The following is a 25,635-nucleotide window of genomic DNA, read 5'->3' on the forward strand; positions in this document are numbered from 1 at the left end:
CAATAAAAATATTTCAATAATTCTATATGCTAAAAAAAACCCAACAACAACAAACATTACACATTAAGTTTCATAAAGGTGTTTGCCTGTTTACAGCTATGGAACTGTTACATATTGGCTATTAGTTTATTCTCAAACCATAGTTGACTTTCTTGTGTTTTTAGGACAAAATTGAAAAAAAGTTGCCGTTAATCCTCACTTACCCTATGCAATCCAAGCATCCTAATTATTCACAGTGAAGAGCGAAGAGCTTTTCACAGCTCTCAGAGACTAGTGTGGGATTTCGCCCTAACAACAACGAGCATGCTAACGTATACTTCATGATTCTCTGACAATACAATGCTTTATAAATGAATGCAGACAGCATATTTTGACCTTGAGAGCTGCTTATACAATATATCTATACTGAGCCAAGGCAAAGTTTGCTCAAACACATGGGAACATTAATTTGTAAACATTATTTTACAGTCCAAATTTTATATTCTGTTGCTTTAAGGTCAAAATCCTGAGTTGAGTCTCCATGTACAGCCATTCACCAATGTGTGGCAGTTCATTGTGATTGGGACATTAGCGTTGCCGTTAGCGATATAAAAACTCATCGCTGGTGTCAGATTTGCTGATGCTCCTGTTCCTGCTCCTGCCTGGGATGAGGACAGATGGACAGGGCAGGCTCTCTGTGGACAGGGGGCGCCGTAGCTCCCTGTTAGGACACATATATACTTTGCGGTCACATCCCATTGACCACCATTACACCAAAGCAAAGCAAATTATTGGACTGTGAAGATTAATAGTAAGCCCTCTTTTCTCCAGTTATCGTACTGAACTGAATTTTAGTTCACAAAAGTCGTTTAAAGGGTCTGTACCCATTTATCCATATAAAGAAACATTTTTACCTCAGTACAGATATATTGTTAAAAAAAAAGAGGTCAAAATGAGACTGCTGTGGTCTGTCTGCATCCAATTATTATCCACAAATCAGAAAGCAATACTGGTGTGCTGTTAACATGCTAGTTTTGCTGACATTACCGTGACAACAAATATCCGCTCTGAAAGTGAAACACACTTATAAAGTCATCACAGAGAATTATAAAGTATAATAATATTTGTTACCGCCTCAAAAAGATACCTGGAGTTGTATGTTTATGTTGTAACCCTTTATTATTAGTCTGTCTACATCTGCAAACTCGTAGTTATTTTCAGCTACCAGTTACCTTTTTACCTTTAGTCCAGTAAAGATGGTCAATTCCAGGGCTGAAATCATCCAAATGATTCTAATGAAGGTGTACCGAGTTGAAAATCACAGCAGAGTACTTCCTGTATTACCGCATGACATCACAAGGTGGGACAGAGTGTTTTCCGTTTGACAGAAAAAGAAGAAGAAGCCTAAATATGTGGGGTTGTGTCTTAAACATGTGTAAATAAAACAAAACACAACTCCAGGTGTGTTTGTGATGAGGAAACAGCATTATAACATTAGATCAGATAATAGCATATTATGGGCCGTTTAACCATACTGTGACTTAAATCATCCAACATTTGTTTTTAAATGTTTTCGCTTTACTGTAACCAATATTATCTACATGCCTACCCCCACGTACATATTGTCACCCATCCTCCTGACCGTTGGCATCTTGTGCATGTTGTATTGGTAGATTGGCCGGCTGCAGTGTTGTTGACAGCCTGTGATGAGATGTATTTACACAGTGTGAGCTGGTCCCATGTCCTGATTGACTGGAGGCATCACAGCAGACACTTTGGCTCTGTTTAACCTGAGTGGGATGGGGAGGTTTGCTTGTTCACTCGATCAGATGTCCAGGAAGATGAGGCAAGACCTTTCTTCATCTTGGCTGACATTGGCGGCTTGGCAAGAACTAGGAGGCGGGGGCATTGTAGTGTTGAATGTAGCTGTATATATATTTTTTCTAGCTCATTATGAATACGTTAAGATGTAAATAAGACATTGTTACAGACACGGTAAAGAGATAGAGGGCCACAGTAGCTCAGTTGGTTGAGTGTTTGTCCACTGTCCTGAGGTTGGTAGAGCAATCAAATCCACTGACCCACAGGTTGGCGATGCATTTCCAGCACCCACAAATTAACTGCGGTCGTTTTGTCATTGGGTAAGACACGTATCTCACCTCGCCCCCAGCATCTGCACACACTGATGGTCTCTTGATGCCTAGAAGGTGGGAAAGCGCTATATAAAAATGTGACCATAGATACATTTTGTCAATACCACCCTCTATACATTTGTTATAACACTGTTTATAGAGATGTTTTGGTTTGTGGAACATTTTCATGGTGTTCGCAGGCTAGACATAATGGGGGCGGGAAGGGCATCTGGTGTAAAAACTGCTGTGATTACGGTACTGGAAAATGCCAAGAGTGCAAGCTTGATTGAGATTCCGAAAATGCCATGAACCTTTAATTTTTCTTTTGTCCCATATATTTTAATAAATCTCCTCAGCAGTTTGTATTGCTTAACAAATCTGTCGCTAGTTTATATTGTTGATAATCTGTTGATGAGCTAGTTGTACTTTCTAGGAATACTCCTTCAGTTTCCCTGTGTTAAACTTTATTTTCCATTTGGTGGTTAAAGTATTTGTTTGTAGGGCTCGCAGCCGTAAAAACAAATGTCCCCATGCGCACAGCAGTAAGTCAGTGTGACATCCCGTCCTTATTCTCGTTCTTATTCTCTCTCTGGGGAGCAGCTGTAACATCTGAGAGCTTCTCTGTATTAATGACACACATGTCCACAGTCAACAGCACCGGCCTGGACTTGTGCTTGCTATTCAGTCATCTGCTGGCATCTTGGTACGCTTATTTATTATGTCGCGAACTGGTTCACTTCTTTGTGTTAAACCGCTGATGAGCTATTGATGACCCCTCCACTCTAAATGCTGCGATTATGTTTCTAAAGGTTCTTATTGATTATGGGCTCAAAACATTATTACAGCGGGGTCATTAGACTAGGGTGCTTGCTACAAATGTGTTTTTGAATTGTGCTAATTTAAAGTTTTAAGTAAACAATGTTCTTTTGCCGGTAAAGTTATAACAGTGAAGTAGGCTAATAACTTACAAAATTACAGTTTTTTCTGTTTTTATTTATTTTTTTTTATTTTTTTATTTTTTTCCCCCTGGGGCAGCACTTACCTTCTTTCTTCTTTTTTTATTTTTTATTTTATTTTATTTTATTTTATTTTATTTTTTTTTTGTTCTGTTTTGTTTTGTTTTGTTTTATTTTGTTTTGCCTATAGTTGTCCACTTCTGTATTCTTAGTGGAGTTTGCTGTGTGATCAACCCAACTGACTTAAATTAGGAAACCACTTTTCGTAATTACATAGTTTAATAGTTTAAATAGCAATGTATAAATGCATTCCTTTTTAAATTGTATCATTATTTCAAATCACAGACATTATCCTGGGCCACCACTTTCTGAATCGCATCTCGTCCTAACGCGTCAAACGTGTCTAATTCCTCTATCCTTGAGCGAGCACTGCACTTGAACCAATAGATAAGACATACAGACTCTCCTCCTCTTCCACACGCACAACGCACGCTCTCCGCTCTCCACAGCGCGCACACACGTGAACACGCCGTTGCCTTGTGAGCGAACCCCCCCTAGTGCCGAGCGTCTCTCCTCCACGGTCCAGACGCGCTCAGTTTCCCGCCGTAGCAGCAGCTGTGTGTGCGGGGCTCTTCTTCTGCCAGTCTCCTCTGCATCACCACCGACTATCCCCCGCGGAAACCACTTCACCAAACCGCTCAAGTGTAGGTTCTAAGTCCTGCTCTTACTTTACCGGAGAATTCATTTGTATTTCTTGATCCACGGCAGTCAGATAAGTGCGTAAGAAGACGTCAAAGTTATGAAGACAAGTGTTTTGGACTGTGCGTTGTGACTTCGCTTTTGGGGGGGAAAAGGATGGACCCGATGTTATTCCGCTATCCAGCACTACTGCTCTCCAACCGAGACCAAATGTAACGCACCGGACGCTTGCCTGCGGAGGAATTCAGCCAATCTTTTGTGTACGGGAATAACGCTTATCCAATCGTCCCTAAATGCAGCAGATATGAGTTTTGACAGCAAATACTCCCTCTTTTCACTTTTTCTGGGGTTTGTCATCACCGGAGTCGGCAACTGCAATCAAGGTAAGCCGGGTACCCGCATTGTGACAGGCTCCATTTGCGCGCCGTGAATGTTTTACGCAATTAACTATTAGTGCCATACCGCGCCGTGCTGTTAGGAGTCAATAAAGTAGCACGACATCATTATTAAAAGTCGTTGAGCACATTTTGTTGGCGAGGAGCGCTGATGCAAACACGCTACTGCAGCAAGTTTCTGCATTGATTCCACTTCCTCCAATGCGAAGATGGGAGGTCAAGTTGTAGATGACAGCAGCTATGTAGGCTAAATCCATCCTTTCTAGTTCACGTAGAGTAAAGTTTTAACAATAGTTTTACTTAAAATGTCTCACTTAAAATGAAATTGACATGTTTTATAAGCTTTTGCTCTGTGCGTAAAGATGACTTGGAAAACATCCATGCCAACGAGCTCTCCAAATGACAACCTAAAGGCAAAGATTGCACAGCAGAGATGAAATCATGACGTGTAATGGTGCTTATTAAGGAAGAAACTGTAGGCAACAACTTTATTTTGTGAGTTAAGGTAGGTTATTTTATGGGTTTAGCTACTTTTCCAAATAATAATCGCAGTAACTTGGAACAGGCGTCAAGGGAATACAGATCAATGAAACTGACACTAAATATTCATAGCCATAAGTCACTGCATTAAACACCAGTTACCATTTATTTTATACAGATGTTGCATATTAGTTAAATCAGTTAACAACAGCACTGCTTTATTTTACACTAACATACTAATATACATGCTCCTGAATGCTCCAGTTAACATTTAAGATATGCATTTTGTTATATGTGGCATCTGGTGTTGGAGATTTTGGCTTTGGATCAAATAACACTGAATCTATGGAGTTACATTATATTTGAACGTATTACTGTAAAATTCTTAGTACAATTTTAAACTGAAGTTATAGCTTTTGTCTTATATGATAACCACGACCGCTGGATTATTGGCATCTTCTGGTGAGTTTATTGAACCACCATTACCAATATTTACAACCAGTTTAATAGTTTTAACACCCTGCTATGGCAACAAAAGTTAACAACAGTAATTCCGGACCCCATTTAGACTATCCATATAATCTGTATCCGTTGGGCTTTGTATCTCCCTTGTATAACACACAGGTGCACCACTCATAGGGTTTAAAATAGCGCTATATCGATCGCACAGGGGCACAGCGGGATCTGCCCCCCAGGTTGTGTTTTATTGTTCTGGTGGAGAGTTCAATAAGACCCAATGCTCCTCTTTGCTCGCTCAGACACAACATTCTCACTCACGGTTTTTCCCCGTCCAAAGATGCCATGATTGAGCTGATGTCTGCTTTCTATTGTGCCAAAGTCGCTCATATCGACAGGTCCGGGACAGCGGTACAACTGCGGGGCAGCTTAGTGAAGATGGGGCCAGATAATAACTCAGATGACAGAGAAAAGTGGTTTGTTTTATAGCGCACATTGCTGCATTATTCGAGATGGATGAAGCCAAGCTGTTGTTTGTATTTATCAATTTCTTTCTTCAAATGATAAAGGTTTTCCATCATTTTTCTGTATAGCAAAATGTGATGTTTTCTATTTTGGTGAAGGCGAGACAGGGGATGTGATCTGATACGCTTTTCATACTTCTAACCGCAGATAAGGCACACTTTAAGATAAGAGGTTCAGCACAAAGAATTGCTTCCTATTTTTGCTCTGTTCTGTGACTTTTTTTAAGAGCTTGTCAGTTCAACCGAGGGGACAGGAGGTGAACAATTTCGAAAAGGAAAAGCTATTATTGAGATTGCATTGTATTACTTTCTTTGTTCTTTAACTCCAAACTCTATCTCGCAATTAATGTCATGCATTTCAGAACACTGTAGCGGTCTAAACTGCTGGGTTAGCTTTTTTTCAACGTATTACTTCATACTAACACCCCATTCATACAAAGCCACATTTATTATGACAGTTCAAATTACCACTTACACTTAAACATATGCGATTACGTTTATTCACACATTAGATGAATTCCCACATTGCCTTTCTGTGGAATAAAGTGCAGTGTTTAGTGTTCGAAATACTTCACAAAACTTGTTTACGCTCACTATTTCCTGTGCCCTTGTAGAATTTTTCCAACCAGAAGATTGCTCTGTAATTCTCAAGATGCTGTCTTTGTTCGCCACTTCTGAAACAGTTGGGATTGATTTTTCTCTTTTTCTGCCCTGACAGTGAAACTCAGGCATTAGAAGTCAAGAAAGCAAGCCGCTCAGAAAATAAATGAATCTGACGAACGTCCAATCAGATCAGTTAAACCCTCTGCCAACATCTCAGTCAGGGAAAGTCTGCTGCTAGTTAGTGCCACATGAAAGCACAATGTTGCCTGCAGTTGGGTTTGAGAATATAAAGACTGAGGCTTGGCTCTCTATCACAGCTTTTTGCCATCACTGAATCTCAGTACAAAAGCATTGAGATCTCCATCACCAGCGTCTGAAGTAGATATTCAGCAGCCGCGTGCTGTCAGGAAAAATCAATCAGAGTGGTCCGAGCGAGTGTGGAAATGTCAGAAGTGCTCCTCTGAGTCATGTGACACCGCTATGTGCCTCATAGAGCATTAGGTGTTTAAAAAAATCCACTTATTAGACGTAGTTAGTGATTTTGTATCTGCTGTGTCTCAGGGTGTTTGGTCATTGAGCTCATGGTTGGCAGTGTGATACCCAGTTCAGTCAGCATATACTGCAGTTGTGTCCACGGGCAAGGAACGTCTCTAGCCTTGCGGTCAGTAGCGGTGTCCACATGCTTGTCAATGTGTGTGTGACTGAGGAGGTGTATTCACAGTAAATGCTTTAATATATTTGGTGTAAAAAAAAAAAAAAGAAAAAGAAAAGAAATCTCTGACATTATTATTATTTTTTTTAATTAGCCTGAAGGACACAAAAAACTAGAGATAGACCAATATATTTGTACTTTTTAATGTGTCGGCTATCGGCCTTAAATCTCCAGCACAGGCCAATATTTTGTTTTGGTCAACTTGCTGCCTAGAGCATACACACAAAGCTTTATATTAACACTTTAATACAAAGAGATAGCTGCGCAAAACACAGCTCTCTTGAAGGTTTGTGGTAAAAAAAAAAGTGCTTGGGGGGAGTTTGCAGTAAATTAAAATGATATAATTTGGGAAAAATAATTCAAATCTACCCTATACAAATACCCATAAAATATCAGGAGAGCTTCTCGGCCATCGGTTCCTCTGGATAGAAAAGAAAAAAAGACTGTATCAGTATTGGTATCGGCCATGGGAAAAAACATATCGGTCGATCTCTACAATAAACATACTAGAACTGGAGATTTTCTGTAAAATGTGTACAAATTGTAGAAATTCATTTTAGAATTGCCTAATCCTGAGTGTCCCAGAGATGGAAAAATAAGTTGTTACTACTAAAAAGGCTAACTAGGCCATGCATGTATGTAAAAACTACAACTCCTCTGTCGCAATTCAGTCATTTACAACTGTACTTTTGTTTAATTTGTTTTCATTTGTTTCATTTGTCATGGCAAATGTTAAATACATGCGTCATTTTTAAGTACATATTTTGAAAATTTACGTCTCTAATCTTTGTAAATCCAGTGAAAGCCCTCTCCTCCCTCACCTTCAAAGACGTCCTGTGATGATGGTAATGACTGTTCAGTGGAAAGAATGACAGGCGCGCGCTCAACTGGATCTGCGCTCAAATCTCATCACAAAGTAATTACACAGGGAGAAGAAGGTGGCCAATATGACTGATATTTAATTTAATCCTATGGTGTATTTAAATGAGCTGTAGAATTCAAATCCAAGGCTTTACTTGGCAGTTAGACATACTGTACATTATAATATTATACTTTGAATGTCCCTGGTTAAATGAGGAGAGTAGAAGGCAACTTACTGTGTTAAATGAACTAAGTTTTAATAGTTTTCTTCAATTTATTGTTTTGTTTTGTACCGTCCTGTTATGAACTTGGTAGACTAGTCAAAGAGACACAAACAGACAACAGAATAGACAAAATAGACAAAAAAAAAACAGAAAATAAATATAATCAACCAATACTTCTTATAAACATATACTCATTTGAATTTTAAGATGAAAGTTGCAAAAGCCTTATGACAGCGGTGTTGTTTTTGTTGTATTCACACGACTAACTCAGCAGGAAGCCTTATTCTTCTAAACCTTGAGTCTTGAAACGCTCATTTATAGGCAAGCCAGGATAAACGCTTTTGAAACCTTTTAACAAATACTACTGAAGACCATTTTAGCAGAATACTAACCCAATTTGAACCATACTTTAAAGACAAAATATCTGCAATAATAAAATAAAACCAGCTAATAATTAATGTCAATAAGGAGTATTATAATTCTAGTGCTTTTGAGCCACTGAAATATTGTGTGTCCTTTATTTACTGAATGATAAGTGAGATCGCGACGGGCCCACTCATTTAACACTTTGAGCCCATGAAGGGTATAATCAATCCCAGTGTTTGCTTCAGTGTCTTTTCTATACTGTCTGATCTTGTGCTTGTGTTAAAGATCGCGTCACGCCTCTCTGGTACGGATAGCTTTCAATTTCACCGCACATCTTCAGCTCGTCTGTTTATACCAGTGTACTTTGTTTGCGCTCTTAAATAAAAAGAATAGATAATGTATTCACTCGAGAGATGCTCCAATCATTTTCTCAAGTCCCAACGCAATTACTCCAAATCCAGCCTGCTTAGTTTTACAGACATCGTCCTGATCACTTTATAGCCATAGGATTGTTGTAATTATGTTCACCTATTTCTTTTGCTTTTGTCTATTTCTCATGACAGGTTATTGAAATTTACAAGTTGCACTTTAACTGATAACTGACACATTTAAATCATAATTTATTATAACAAATACAGTGTTACTTTTCTTTCTATGCATTTTTCTTCAGCTAAAATATTGCCATGTATTAATTTGCACTTTGTAAAACCCATGTGTTTTGAGCCAGATTCCCTCCCTGTTGCAAACCTCTTACCCTTATCCGTGCTTGGGTACAGTATAGAATGCGTTCAGCCAAATTTACATAAATGTTTGCGGCGCCAGGATGAGTCACTATTAATTAATTAAACAAGAGAGAAATGTGAGAAAATGTTAATGCTTGTCTGACAAAAGTGTATAAAGTGTGTGGTGAGGGGTTTTACAGCTGCAAAACATATATAATAATTGTAAAAAATAAAGCTGATTACTTCGCGGATTTCCTATTGCGGGTTATTTTTAGAACGTAACCCCCACAATAAAGAAGGGACCACTGTATTGCTGAAGTAAATATAGACAATAAACGGTCAAATTCATGCTGATGACGCAATAACTGAAGAGCAGATTTAAACCACAAAAACTATTCTAAATGTAGTTTGCATCTGTAATGAGTTTTTATTATTAAGTTATTTATTCAGCCTTTTACAACTTAAATCTTATCATATAGCTAAAAAAAAAAATAAAAAAAAATGCAGTAGTGCAAAGAAAATGTTCACTTGATAAATGTTGACCCCAAAAATATCTTATTCCAGCTCTCATATACTGAATGATAGGTCCATATAGTAATTATTCTGACAGCCCTATGAGCCACTATAGCTGCATTCAACTTTTCAACACAAGTTTAGTAGGTGACTTCTGAACAACCTCGCAACTGACAAACTCATAAGCAGGTCGTCATATTTATGTACAAAGCCAACTCTCACCTGTAGACAAGCCTGCTTCACATGAGTGCGAATGGAGACAGCGCCCCCAGGTCTGTGGAATGGGCGCAGTTATTTTAAGGTGTTTGTTTTGCACAGTGTGGAACCGTAGGCCAGACAAGAGATGTCATCATTCTACTTGAGCTCCGTATATTTATGAGTTGGCCAGCTCATGTTCTATTTATACCCCACAGAGGAAGTCCCAGAGGACCGTAGCTGCAGGCAGGGTCTGTGGGTGCTGAGCTGAAGAGAGCAGAGAACAGGGAGGATGGATAGAGATGTATACCCAGCCAGTTTTTAGGCTACACTGACAATTACTTCACATCGACAAAAATAGAGTACAGCCTCCTCGACAAAAGGATCAGGAGTCAGGACATAAAGGATAAAACCATCAGCTAAATGATTTCTATTATTCCATTTACGAGGGCTGGGAATCATAGGGTCCCTGAAAATTCGATTCAATACTCGGTTCACAATGTGGTAATATCATATGTGATAATTGATATATTGCTTATGATATTCTGTGACGTTTCACTATTTTTAAGATCAATATACATTTAAACAACAGTGCTTCTTTGTGAAGCAACTACCTGCACAAACTGAATATGAAATACACCCATTTTAATCATCAAAATTCCTTTGGGATGGGCGAAATGGTATAATGTAATCACCATTATTTTCCTCGTACTGAGTGGCTCTCAATTTGATACAGATTAAATTAGTCGCACAGCCCTACCTCACTGAATTCAGATTTGAATACTAATATTTTGGTTTGAAACTGACACAAAAGGAGCTGTTGGTTTTGACTTCTTATATTAGAAAAACACTGGTTATCATAATCCTCAAACATTTGGCATGTTTAAGCACTTGCTACAAGGTATTTCTCATTTAGAGTATCAAACTTATGCTTTAAAACATAGGGCGGATCTATAAAAAACAAAAACAAAATTTGAAGATCATAAAGGTTATAATTATAATAATGTGTATATAATATCATATAAACTAGAGAATTATTAATAACTTATTACAATAAAAACTACTATAACAGCAGTTTATGTTGAAAATAGGGTGCATAAATAATGTCTGATCTGGAGCGTGGCTTATCATTAAATGTTTTTAGCGATGACTGTAGCGAGGGGGCAGATGGTGACCAATACAAAGATGCTAAAAAGATGGAAATATATTATTTATTTATTTATCTATTTTTGTTTATTTTACTATGGTTATTTTTCATATTGTATATTGGTTTGTACTTACTTGTTTGGGTTTGTGTGTGTGTGTGTGTGTGTGTGTGTGTGTGTGTGTGTGTGTGTGTGTGTGTGTGTGTGGGGTTGTGTGTGTGTGTGTGTGTGAGGATCTATGAATGTTAATTCTAATGCATTTGTGTATGTAACAGTTGTGTTCTGTTCCTGTGCTTACCTGGTGCCCACCTGTATGGGAGGGGGGATGGTGGGAGGTGGTGGGATATGTTAAAATGTACAAAAAAATATTAATGAAAAAAAAAACAAAAAACAAAAAAAAACACTAGTTCACTGGGTATATGGCAAAATCTAAATATGTTATTTTTGTATTGAATCACAAATTAAATACATTCACAATATTTAAATTTATTGCCACACATCTGTCCCTCGTGAAAATCATAAAGTGTTGCTTTCCAGTGCAAAATTATTGAAATGCATTCAAATCTATCCTGGTAACATAATTCATACTGATACTTGTGGAGATGAGTCAACTTGAAGTGGCTTGTCATGTAACACCTAAGTACAGGTGTTATAAAGTATGTGAGTGGAGGCGTTTCATTTGTCACAGGACTCATGCAGAGTAAGGAATACACAGGTCTGCTTTTGCATATTCTTGACTGCAGGCGTTTTCACACTTCTTATCCAAGTATATATTTTTATTTTAAGAAAATTGAAGCGCAAATTCTTCTGTCTGCAACAGTCAAAAGGGCCAAGTCAGCAGAGAATAGTTTACATAAAATGACAGCATAAGTGCTAGAGACATGTTGTCTTTGAGTGTGGACAATAGCAGATGATACACTAAGAGTAATAAGTCACTCGCTCATTTCAATGTCATGGTGAGGGTCCCTGATCACTGACGGGCAGTGACTTTCACATGGGCTCTATGCGATAATAATATTCCAGTTTTGCATTATATATTTAGACAGTTTTAATATATAAATAGTCCCTTTGCCAGCCTCTCGCAGTCAAGCCTAATAATATGTATTTGGTTTAAATTGTGTGTGAAAGTGCAATAGATTTTTGTCACATTTTTCTTTAACTGCCACATCTAGGAGAAGAGTAACAATTTGCACTAGTCCTGAACCTGTACAGTTGCTTTAAGGTACAGTTTATTATCCCTTTAGGGAAATTTGACCTCTACAAATTTGACCATCCTTCAGTACCGCTGGGTTAACCTGTCAGGAGCAGACCCATCTCCAGATCTTGAGCTTGGTCAGGACTACCTTAGATGGAGGATTTTACATATTGTAGTTTGACTTGATGGAGAAGAAGCACTAAGCATTTCAGTGTAAGTTAGATTTGTATTTAATAGTTCATTAACATAATATGGTCAATATATTGAAATCAATGTTGACTTTACTGAGAACTGTGATTCTTATATATGCACATGATGTCAAAGTTGCTTTGTATTTTGGCTCTCATGGAGAACACATTCCTCACTTTACATTGCCAGATTCTGTGACTACAATCAGTCCGTATAAACCTAAACTGTCGCTCTCTACTTTGAATGCTCACCCACAAAACCCCATCACCTGCAGCAAATCATTCATTATATCACAAGGTTAGAATTCTGGATCCTCTGAGGTTTTATATTGAGGGTAAGTTGGTACAACTTGTGTTCGTGTCCTCAATGCAGGTTAAGGCAACCCAGGTTCTGTTGTTATTGTAAAAACTGTTTAAAATCTGCATCCTTCGTATTCAGCTTTTTTTTTATTTTTATTGTGATGTTAGAAGCAAAAATGTAATATATGTTATGCAACAGATTTATTATGGAGATATGAATGTTATGCCTTAGGAAGCTGAGGTGAAGATTACAGTGGTACATCTGATAATAGTAGAACACCCACAGATGTGTCAATAGCACTAGATGCATATTTCTAGCTCACCATCTCGTTCCCACAAAGCAGCTGTAAAATTGACTGAATTGAAGCGAGATTGTCTTTGAAATATGTGAGGGGTTTTTTGCAACACAGCTCCAAATATGGAAATAAATGTAAATGGGTGAAAGAAATGTACAGATATGTAGATTATTATATAGATAGATATGTAGATCTTTTTTTTTTTTTTTTGCTTTTTGACTTTGCGTATCTCCAGAACAACCATTTCATATGATTTGTTTTTTATTATATTACCCCATCTCTATTTCAGAAAGTACATGTAAATTGCTTATGATATTATTAATATTTCATCTATTTAAATCATAGACTCTACATATAAATGGACATAGCTAACCTGCTACCCACCGTGTTCCAAATAGAAAGTGAGCATGGGTATACTTCTGGCTCAATCAATCAACTCTGGTTGCAATTCACTTTCTATTGAAAAGCTGTAGCGCCTCTCTCCGTAACTGGTGCTGTCAGACTCGTCATTTTGGTCTTAAAATGTTCATCTTAACCCGCTCTGCATGCTCCTGGTGTTTTTATTTCACTATTGTGTCCGTAAATATAAGTATGAAGCAAAAGGAGAAGTTTAAATCTGTCAACTGGACAAAACCTTGTAAGAGTGAAGACGTTTTGCTGCTCATCCAGACCACTCTTTCAGTTCTGGTCACATTGCTGTTGGACACTGCCTTATTTATCTGAAGGGAAAGGCTACACTGAAGTACACTGAAACTGTAAACAGCTATTGTCTCCAATTTCAGCCTTAATGACCCTGTTTAACCTTTAATGGCCCTCCTGTTGTTCTCTTTTGTTTCTTTTTGTTTGCTTTGGGTCAAAGGATCGAATCATAGATCTGTCAGAGATTATGTCTCAGGGCCCCATTCCTGTTTAAGGAGGGACTGTCTTTTCTTAAACAGGAATGACAGATATAAAGCAATGTCCACCAGCAATCTGACCAGAACTGAAGAAGCGGCTTGGAATAGCAACGAAACGTCTTCACTCCTACAACGATTTGTCGAGTTGACAGATTTAAACTGAATCTTTTGCTATGAATCAGACCTCGGCGACTGAGGGATTACACAGACATAAAGGTATGAACATAATACCAGACAAATCAGGTTCCTTCTTTTCCAAAGGTCACTCCTACTAATGTTAGCAACCCATTTGACATACAGCATTGCTAAGTCTTGATGAGCTTCATTTGACTGGAGCCAACACTGTGGGTAACTCCTTTAGTTCATTTCTTTATACAGTGTATGCTTTAAATAGATCAAAAGAGATCAAACAGGCTCTAATATGCTTATGGTACATACAGTATGCCTAGAGTACATGCATGTTAAATAATAATAGCTCCGTGTCCATTATATCCACAAGCCTCAGCAGAGTACCTCCTCGTGGCTGTGTCTCTCTTTGTCTCGCTCTGGCCTTCATGTGGTCAATGAAACGTGCTAAAATCGGTCAACATTAGCACTGTAATCGCTAATGATAGTGTTGCATGACCAAACAGCCTTCCTTTCTACTCCATTCATTTGTAATAACTAGCTTTCCCACAGCAATGATGTTCTAATGGAGATGAATCCATGATATTGTCACTGATTAAAATTTGTGTTGGCATAATGAGTACCCAGAGGAGCACTTGTGAAACCATAAGTGGACATTTTGTGAGTGACGGACTGAAAAGCCGGTCGTTATCAGAGTTGAAAATACATAACCGATCCGGGCAAAAAAAAAAAAAAAAGGTATCATTGTTTGTGTGGTTATGGCAGTTATAGCATCGCTGCAACAAGACAATGAGTGGTGGAGGACAATGTTGTTGGCAGCTGCTGATCATATTCAGCTGTAATGAGTCATAACATGTGAAGTAATGATCGACTATAAACAAGCCCCCGGAGAGGCGCGCCGTGCTTCCACAGAGAGAGAGCAGGGATAAGCTAACTTTTCACACCATATTTATGCTATCACAAACAATATTTGGATTATTAAGTTATTATGAAATCTTTAAAACTAAAGCAGTGTGGGTCTGATCCTCTGATTACTACCATATACTGTGCCTACCTTAAACCTCCACTGTACCACAGATTGAGAACCACTACATTAGCTAGGCCTGTCATGATAACACATATACAGTGATATACAGTGTCTCCATAAAGTCTCTACTCTACAATTTTAAAATGTAATTACAAAGGCAGTTGATAAGATATATTCATTAGATTTGTTCTATTGCACTCGGTAAGCTTTTAACCACATTGCATTTTAGTATTTCAGGCATCCTGTTGATTAAAGAGGCATTCTTTTGAATGAACCTCTAAGAAATGGCTACTCTTCAAGAGAAGGCACAATGTGTATCATGGTTTATCTGTATCGAACAAAGATACGGGAGAGTATTGAACTAAAGCAAAAGATAACAGATGTGATTGAAACCATTGATGAGGCTCTGTTAGAGTGAACATGGGAAGAAATCGAGTATTGTCTTGATGTGCTTTGTACAATTAATGGCTCCCGTATAGGTGTATTAAATGAGGTAAAAAGAGCACTATATAAAAAGTCTGATTAAGATATATTTTTTCATAAAGCCTGATAAACACAGATAAACACTTTTCTAAATATACCATGTTATTAAAAAGCAGGAGCTGGAATAAATAAATAGCACAATGTATCTGTAATGTACTAAAAAATCACAAAGAGATTTTTGAAAAAGTACCCACGATATAGAGCCCTAAAAATGATTGTTCCATCTATCATTTATTAAACGATAAGTCCATGTAGTATTTATAGTGACAGGCCTACCATTAGCCAACTCACCAGGCTCAAAATAAGGCAGTGAATGTTTTTTTCTGTTTTAACATCTCTCTATCTGAGACATATCCAACTCCAATCCATGCTGTGTGTTACAACACCCACACAGAGATTTCCGGGGTGCCAAAAAGCAGGTGAGGTTTGGCATAGATGGCAGGAGCTCTGAAGATGTGCAATGACATTCACAGTGACAGTGGAGAAATGAAAAATGACAAGACCCGGAGATACTGGCGTTTAAACTACTGTGGGAGAGGCCATAGACATTTTAGTCATGCAAAATTAGGCCACCTGAAAAGACCAATATCAGGTAAAAGGGTGTGCTATTTTTAAAACTGCACCAATCTGACATAATTTGAACTATGAACTAAAAGTCATTTCCATACAGCCAATTTATCTACTTTTAAATTGCGACCATAGAATTTTGAGTCCCATTAGGCCAGCGGTGAGGGAGTGCACTTGTAATACATTGGCGTTATATTATTTTGCCCATTGAACAACTTTTTATGTCAGAAAGTAGGTTGGGCATTGTCTTGATCCATCTTTTTTTCACTTATCCAGAGCCCAGTCGCGTGGGCAGCAGTTTAAGCAAGGACTCCAAGACTTTTCCACACCCCAGACACTTCATCCAGCTGTTATGGTGAGACCCCAAGGCATTCACAGGCCAGCCGAGAAACATAGTCCCTCCAGCATGTCCTGGGTCTCCTCGAGGCCTCCTCTCGGTGGGATGTGCCTGGAGCACCTCCCTAGGGAGGCGTCCTAGAGGCATCCTGAACAGATGCCCTAGCCACCTCAGCTGGCTACTCAAGACGTGTAGGAGCAGCAGCTCTACTCTGAGCTCCTCCCTTGTGACCGACCTCCTCACCCTATCTCTAAGGGAGCGCCCAGCCATCCTGTGGAGGAAACTCATTTTGGCCACTTGTGACTTGTCCTTTCGGTCATTACCCAGAGCTCATGACCATAGGTGAGGGTAGGAACATTGATTGACCGGTAAATCAGGAACTTTGCCTTTTGACTCAGCTCCTTCTTCACCACAACAGTCTGATACAACGATCGCATCACTGCAGACACTACACCGATCTACCTGCCAGTCTCACGCTCCATCCTTCGCTCACTTGTGAACAAGACAAAACAAGATACTTGAACTCAAGACAAGGAGGGGTTGAATTCTTAGTGTAAAAAAATACAAATAAATAATAATATTAATAATAAAAATAAAACAAAAAAATATGATGGGTTTCAATGGTTTCTCTGTGGCTTCCTTCATTTAAAGGTGGTGTGTGGGCTGCTTCTGGTGGTATGCAAGGTCACCTGCAGTGTCACCTGCAGTGATTTATCTCATTTGGAGCTCAAATGTATTAATGTTTTGTCCTCATTTGAGTAAACCATACAACTTCATGGTTTCATTTTAGACCTGTTCATTTTCAATCCTAATTCAGGCTTGATATAGTCTAGGTTTAGGTCTGGTGGTATTCAGAAAGCCAAATATTATCTTAGGTGGTACTTGGTGTGGAACGTTTGAGAACCACTGATCTGAAGGTAATAGGTATGTAATGATATTGGCGATATTGAGATGTAGTGGCAGCAAAATTGCCTTGATATTGGTCTCTTTTTAGTATTCAGTGGTATGTATTTAGGTGAAAAATAGTAGTTTTGAGTTTGTGTTAGCAGACAAAAAACTAATACAAGTTCATATACATGATTCTTTACACTGTTTGAGCCAATGGGATTGCACGCTGGAGGCAGACGAACAACAATGTAGTAGTAGCATTAGTTCTGCTGAGACACAGCGTATGTACCTTCGGGAAATACAATCACTATGAGGACTCGCTTGGCAAAATGACTCTCAAAAAAGTTCCACAAATTCATCAAAAATAAAGTGCAGTCCAGACTAAAAGACTTCAGAGCAACAGCAGTGCCCTAAAACAGCACACAGTACACTGCAGTACACACAGCCTGGGATTGACGTATGTTTTCTGATGTTGACAAAAAAATAAATAATAAAAAAAAAAAAAAAAACTTTACTGCACTTTTTTTTTATTTATTGGGTGGACAAGGGAAGTTTGTATGTAGAGCACAACACAAAGTAGGGCCTTGTTCAAAATGCTGTGTTACAACTGTCCAATTGTAATGTAATTCCTTTTTTTTTTTTTTTTTTTTGTTGGACATTCTTTTTTACTTCTCCACCAGGCTGTTCACATTGCAGTTGTACTTATCATAAATTGATATATTGCACTTGAAAAGGTATTATGACAAAATGAAGACAAAAGACACCAATATATCTGTTATGCTAATTATTGTAAGCATATGCCCAATATCATGAGTCTACCTGTAATACCGTGAGCGTTCCTACAATATCGCAATAAATATCGTGCCGTGAGTGTCATACTGAAATAATACCGTATCGTGAGTTCTGGATATCATTACATGCCTAGAAAGGAATACAGGTTTTGCTAAATGGACTCCAGTCCTTCCTCATAACACACAAAAAGAGAAATATGTGGAAATCAATGCCATAATAAGTGTCATGTTACAGAGTGGGCCACATATACATCTACAGTAGAAAACGATACTGTGTGTGGTAGCCCTGGATATGAATAAAGGGAGCTCTGTGTGCCGTTATTCGCAATTTGGTTTCCTCATAAACATAATGAATGATGCACTACATTAAACAGTGACTTTGTCCAGGCTGCACATCTGGAACAAAGAGCTGAAAGAGATGTGCTTTTATAGACACTGTGAAAGCTTCTGGTCACTTTTTTATAATGGCACCATGTGTTAGTTTGCTGCGTACTGCTAACACTGATTATTTGTGCTTTTAACAGGTTATGTTCAGTGTAATATAATATTCACATTCTGCTTGCACTTAAAGGTCCCCTCTGTAACTTTTGGTGAGTGGGTGACCTCGCTCATAGAAATAATGTCATTGAAAAAATGTACTGTGGCTCCACCAGATATGTTATGCAACTCGTGTGTGAACCAAACAATAGAATCATTTCATACCAAGAATAGGTGATAGTTCCAAAATAAATCTTTAGCTGTATGATAAAACACAGTAAAAGAAAATTCTAATCTGGCAAAAAGTTATACGAGTGAAGACGTTTCGCTGCTCATCCAAGCCGCTTCTTCAGTTCTGGTCAGATTACTGGTCGACACTGCTTTATATCTCTCTGAAGGGACGAGCTAATAACACTGAAACTAACACACCTTTCTAGGGATGTCAATGATGATAAAACATTTAGAATTCCTACAATTTTCATGAGTGGACCTCTATACGTTTGCATTTTGAGAAGCAACACCAAAATATCTTGTGAATCTGACCTAGTTGTTCCCTCATTTTTCTGTTCTGCTCATCAGTAAAGTTCAGAATAAAGGTCACTTTTAAGATTATTTGTTTGTGTTGAAATTGAACCAAACTTGACTCCATAAAGTTCTCCTTAAACAGAGCGGAGTGCCAGGGTGTCAGTCTGCCGATGCATTTGGGAGTTTCGTATGTTTTTAATACTTTAACACTTGCTGACTATTGCCACTGTACAATACCTAAATTTGTTTTCCCATCTTTATTTAACACTATTGTGCTGGCATGAACTCAAAGGTAATTCCAGGAAAGCCGTGTCGTCTATGGTTCATTGTAAATCACTTGTCACTGGCAGAGACTTACCTCCTGAATTATTAAATCCTCTGTCCTTGAGACCAAGACAAAATACTGTCAAGGATGGCAATATTTTCACCAGTCGAAATGCAATGTTTTTTAATACTGGCTGCAAGGTGAGAATAAATCACTGGAAGCCCGATATAATTGAATAGAATGGAGGGGATACAGCACTGGTGTAATAATTCAAATTCATAAACACAAGAGTGCACTGGTTAATAGTCGGCATAATGAAACATTTTGTGCCGTACAAATAGTTTAAATCCTGAGCCGGCAGCAAAATAGAGGTTTAGAGCCGCGGCGAGAGGAGACGCATAGAAGCGAATGGACTGCTGACAACAATCTGACTGTAATCCATCAACTCCAAATTGTGTCACAAATGGCAAACTAGACCTTTCACTGTTTCATACTTGTAAATATTAATGTAACACGCCAATTTTGCTAATAACCAAATGTTTAAATTAACTTGTTTATGACTAATATTTAAATATGAGTCATTTGGACACATTTTTGACAAATTTTGTGTTTTGACATGTTGCTAATAGCTGTGTTTTACGTCTGCTTTTTTTTCCAGTCGTGCTGTTGGATACAACGTCTGTGCTTGGAGAGCTGGGATGGAAAACCTATCCTATCAATGGGGTAAGTTTGTCCCCTGCACCAGTTTACCTGCCTAACATTAATCATTACTGTTATAGTAAGAGGTAATGCTGATTTATGCACATATACTTCTGGAAAACACTGAGAAAAACTGATTGTGCTGCAGTTGTATAAGCCAGTGAACATGTTTGCAGACAAAACTCCTTGGGCCAGGCTAAAGCTTGGCAAGTGATGGTTGTGTAATGGCTGCCAATACCCAGTTATGAGTCTATACTAAAACTAGTGTTTCTAGACTAGCTACTAGTATCAAAACAAAACAAAACAACAACAAAAAAACATAAAATGCACAAATGAATGAACTAGAATGGGTCCACACATTAATAAGAAATTGTATTGTACCAATGTATTGTACTAACGGGAAACATTTTTTTTTTTTTATTATGAACTTCTATGACTCATTATAGATTCAAACTAACTACTTAAGTGTTGCATATTGTTGTTTATTTATTGCAATTTTGTACATTTAGAATACTTTTTTGGGTGTAATACTTCTTTATGGTTTGGTTTCAATATTATCGTTTATCATCTATATTTACTTGTATCAATATATCGCACTTGAAAATGTGTTATCGTGACAGACCTACAGTAGAGTAAAATTGATTGTTTGTGCATGTAGGCCAACATATATACAAAGTAATTCTGTATACTTTTCAATCAAAAAACATCTCTCTTATCTGGCCGTATCTGGTCCCGATTGTATCACCGTGGACATCACTAGATTTAGCCCATATATCATGGACTATTCATGCATGTTTTTGATCCACTTGGGAAATCCAGTTACTTGACGACACATAATGAGCTCACGTCTCGGAGGAGTGTGTCTTTATAATGTTCCATCTTCCCTTGTCAATGTCTGTGCTGTCCGTGTCACTGAGAAGAATGACTCTATTATTTAACCTTAGGCTGGCATTTCAGATGGCAGTGGATTTCAAGGTTTACTGCAGAAGGACGCGAGCTGCACTTTTTGAATGTTAATTACCATAATCTGCAAAGATGTTATCACTGGAACTTGTATTTTTGTTATTCATTCGTAAGACAGGTAAACATTGGTTCATCTTGATATTTTGTGATTGTGTTTTGAGGCAAGGGTTTATTTTAGGATAACTTTGTTCTTTAGTTTTTTAGAGTTAGTGTAAAAATGGAACAGCAAATCATATTACCCACTGAAATATGAGATTTTTTTTCTCTACACTGCAAACAAACGATACAAATACTGTTATATCTTAAAATACTCTGAAATAGATTTTGTTGGCCTGTGTTCCATGTGATCATAGAGATGGGCAGCTGAATAGGTTATCAGCTTCGATCAATAGCTCTATTAAATGCACATTACACTTTCATAAAGAAGCGTGTATCTGGTCTTATCAAAATGACTGTAATCGATATAATCTTGGCCCTAATCATTAGAGAATTACTGACCCAATGAGGTTCATTATTATTTGGTCCTGGCCAAAGTCGCTCTTAAAACGCACCAAAGAATTCATTCTACCGATATGTGAAAGTGCTACACTATTACAAAATACAGGTTTGGATTAGAATTTAGTTTATTGTTAAATGAACGTATTTTCTATACTACCACAGTAACTCTACTTTTATTAGCTGTTGGGTTCTGGGGTCTCTGCAGTGACAATTACTTAATTAAATAGATTCTGAGGTATTTATCCTGGCTGGCGACACACACTGTCTACTTCTCTTTAAAGGTGCTTCACTAGCAAGGACCACGCCACAACAATGGTATATGATAAAGATATTTATTGATGATATAAATTGATGTGGAGGCGAGGTAGAGACCCCTCTCTGTAGATGGTGAGGTCTTTGGGCTGAAGGATGAACAAGAGACGAGAGTCGAGAAAGTGGAGGCAAATGGTGTTGCCCGGATAGGCTTGTACTAAGGCTTCTGGGTAAGTAAAGGTGTGGCTGAGGTGAGCTGTGGTTCGTTGAAGAGGAGCAGAAGGAAGTTGAGGTCTAGTCCTGCTCCTGAATCTCAATTAATCATTTTAACTTCATATAATGTAACATTTCTGCAAACGCACTTGCTTGTCTCCGTGGATGTGTCTGTAATGTTCCACAGAGCTGGGTGATATGACAATTTTTTTTTATTTTTTCATATTGATGTATCTCAATTTTTAATACAATTTTCTCTTATGAAAACACAAATTCTTGTTTTGGACAGAGGCTTGACTATAGAAATCACATTTTAAAGTCACATTTTAAAATCTGCCTGATCATTTGCAATTAGAAAAGTCTGAATCTCAATCTTTGTTCAAAATTGAGTAATTACAATCAGTTACAGATGCTGTGCTTTGACAGTACACCTTCAAGTCTGTAACCAGTGTCTGCTGTGTGTGAGGTGAAAATGAGACTTGCTGGGGGCCATCTCCTTCAGTTTGAGTGACTATATCTGACTTCACACCTATTCAGTCCATAGTCAATCCAAATGATCCTCCACTGCTGATCCCTGAGGACCTTTCCCCTGCCTGTCCCTCTCTATCTGTCCCCAAGCCCCCCAGTGGCCTGTATCAGGACTATAGAGGCGATTACATCATGTAGGTCGTGTGACAGCCGCCCACAGCACAGAGAGAGAGGGAGGAGAGAGGGAGGAGAAAGAGGGAGAGAAGAGAGATTGAGGGAGAGAGAGAGCTACTGCCATGATTAAGCTGTCAGCCATCCAGCCCCCCCCCCCCCCCCCCCCCCATTTACCATTAATATTTAAGGCGCAGGGTGAGCTGCCCAGGGGAGGTGTGCAGATCTCGGGAGCTAAAATAGTTTAAATCCCCTCTCCTACCTGGAAGCAGCAACAGAAAGTCAATCGGCTGCATATTAGACACAGCCCGGTATCAGCAGTACACAGGGACCCTACATACTGCAGTCTATCAGAGCTGCACCGGGAACGCACGTCTGTCAGTCCCTGCAAACCAATGGCATCTTTCAATAATCTCCCATGCACCTACTTTCCCCATGTCATTACAAGCTCATGAGCTGGACCAAATGTAACTGGCCACGTGATGTAGTTTGTGGTGTAATTTCAATTTTTGTATTGGTTAAAAGTTGCATATTAAAATCAGAAAAAAGCATGTCGTTACCAGCCAATCAAATTTTACCTTTTTGTACAGTTATTATTAGTTTTAGCACATATGATGTTTACAGTTATTCTTATGAACAGTAGCACTAGGCCTGTCACGATAAGTACTATATCAACTTATCGTTTAGTATATGAAAGCTGAAGCAACATATTTTGTAGCTCAATATGTATCATGTGTACTTTTTCTTAGTGGGGGGATTTTGGATGTTTTGTTGTAATACTATAACATTTGAGCTGCAAACGTTTGAATCAAGTGATTTTTCTGTCAAATTATTGGAATATTCTGTTAAGTATTTGTATATGCCTCTAAATCAGGGGTGTCAAACACATGTCTGCCCTCAAAGGACCCGATGTAAAGTAAGTCTAACTACTTTTTTAACTTGTTAATAAACTGTTTCTGTATTTATTGCTTACTCAAGTTACAAATATTACATATGTATTTGCCTAGATGTAAAAAATGTGGCTGTGTAACTGCCTATCTGATGATAAAATGACATTTTAAGACCATCGTACCTTTTAATTTACCCTGTCGAGGGCCACAGAAAATTATGTGGAGGGCGACATTTGGCCCGCGGGCCTTGAGTTTGACACATGCGCTCTAAATGATTCTGTCTGTTTAAAAATGGTTTACAATGTTCATCCGTTCGTGTTTTATTGTTATAGTGTGAGTGGCATAAAGTAGTTTCAATATTGTTTGTTTTTTTTAATTTTTTTTATTTTTTTATTTTTTGTATTTCCCTGTACCACTATGTATCATGCTTCAAAATGTGATATTGTGACAGGTCTATTTGGAGTGTGTCCTTCCTAATGCACCAAACTCAGTATATAGAAGGATACTTATGATGTTGTGTGACTCTTATACTGACTAAGGCGACACAGTATTCTATTCTATTCTATTACATAATATGCAATTACCCAGTATTTGTCATTTCAGTCAAAATGCCAGTTTAATTGTGTAATTATTCAGGTCTGGTTTTGCAGAAAGAGTGCGATGAAATCTCGAAATTTAACAAAGGTAATTATTTTCCTAAAAATTGTCCACCATTACAATATGATTAATTGCTGTTAATGGGATGTCATATTTTTATCACCACTTTTTTGTAATTCCAAAATAACTGTGCTGTGTCTAATATGGTGAAAAGATCCATTCTAACTTATCTCTATGCATCGCAGCAATATTGCATGGTTCATAAAAATAGCAACAGAAAATCCAGTTACCAACATTAATTAAACTCCCACTGTCAATGTAAAATTACAAAATATAATTGTCCCGAAACATACTCTCATTACAGGCTTTTAATTTAATTATTTCAACAGGCACCCCTGCATAAGCCCACCATGCGGCGTTTATCTCCATATTATATTAAGTCAGATTTTACTGTCGCTTTGGCTGCTATCACAGTTTATTAGCCACGCTGAGCTCCTGAATCCTTGCTATGGGCTCACTTATATGCGATTAGCACTGCTTACCTGGGAATAGTTTTAATTAAAGTGAAAATTACATGCAAAAGACAGAGGCGCTTCAATCAATTAATTACAGCTGCGTGGTCTTCACTGTGACCACATCGCCTGTTGAAAGATCACTTTTTTAAATCCGAGCTAGGGTCAGTTTGAGAAACCAGTTGGATTTGATGTAATGATTCTTATGTTTGTTAATGACCTGTTGGGAGTGTGGGAATTTTCTGAAGATGCAAATGCTTTGACTTGTTGAAGCGCGGGCTCATTAAATCCGTGTACATTGAACAGGCATTGATCCCGAGCAGATCTTTCAAGGGCATTGACTCGAAATGACACCCGGCAAAGGTAACTAACGCCTCAGAGAAGTTGACATTTGAATAAGATTGGTTTTCTAAAAAGTGTAGAATTGTTAGCTTGGGGATTAACAAGAAGGGCATGGGTTGTATTCTTCAGGCTGATATTTTGGCCTCTCCATAGACTGTATAAAAAGTGGAGTGAGTGAGTGAGTGAGTGAGTGTGATGTCACCCAAAGCATTCGGCTCCAGTCAAATGAAGCTCATCACTTACGGGAACGAAGCTGTTGAATGTAACGCCCCTTAATAATGCTGTCAGTCAGACCTGTTGCTAAAACTTGTAGGTGTGACCTCAGGGAAAGAAGGCACCTAAATTGTCTCCTATTAATGTTCACATCTTGAGTTACAGAAATAAAAATACCAGGATCATGTTGAGCGGGTCAATACGAACACTTTAAGAACAAAATGACGAGCCTGACAGCAGCATTTACAGAGAGAGGGGCGACAGATTCTTAATGTAAAGTGAATTGGAGTCGATGGAGCTGGAAGCACACCCATGATCGCTTCCTATTTGGATTAGCCTTGGCTAGTAGATTAGCTAGTCCATTTATATGCACAATCTACGGGCCTCTCTGATTAAGCCTACTCTCGTGTTCTAACCTGTAAATAAATCTCACCTTTGAAAGTAAGACAAAATATCTCTTCAATGTACTTCTGAAGAAAACTGTGTAAAGAGTT

General features: G+C 38.2%; 1 protein-coding gene across 1 annotated transcript in view; it reads left to right on the forward strand.

Moving 5' to 3' along the window:
* Positions 1–3,757: 3,757 nt before the first annotated feature.
* The window catches only part of LOC117388935 (ephrin type-A receptor 6-like), a 202,348-nt gene continuing 180,470 nt past the window's right edge, over positions 3,758–25,635 (forward strand). The window contains exons 1-2 of the mRNA XM_055230560.1: positions 3,758–4,149; positions 19,982–20,046. Of these exons, the coding sequence (XP_055086535.1) occupies positions 4,071–4,149; positions 19,982–20,046 (144 nt within the window). The 5' untranslated portion in view covers positions 3,758–4,070. The remainder of the gene's footprint in view (positions 4,150–19,981; positions 20,047–25,635) is intronic.

This window comes from Periophthalmus magnuspinnatus, chromosome 21 (genome assembly GCF_009829125.3).
Source record: "Periophthalmus magnuspinnatus isolate fPerMag1 chromosome 21, fPerMag1.2.pri, whole genome shotgun sequence".
Lineage (NCBI taxonomy): Eukaryota > Metazoa > Chordata > Actinopteri > Gobiiformes > Gobiidae > Periophthalmus > Periophthalmus magnuspinnatus.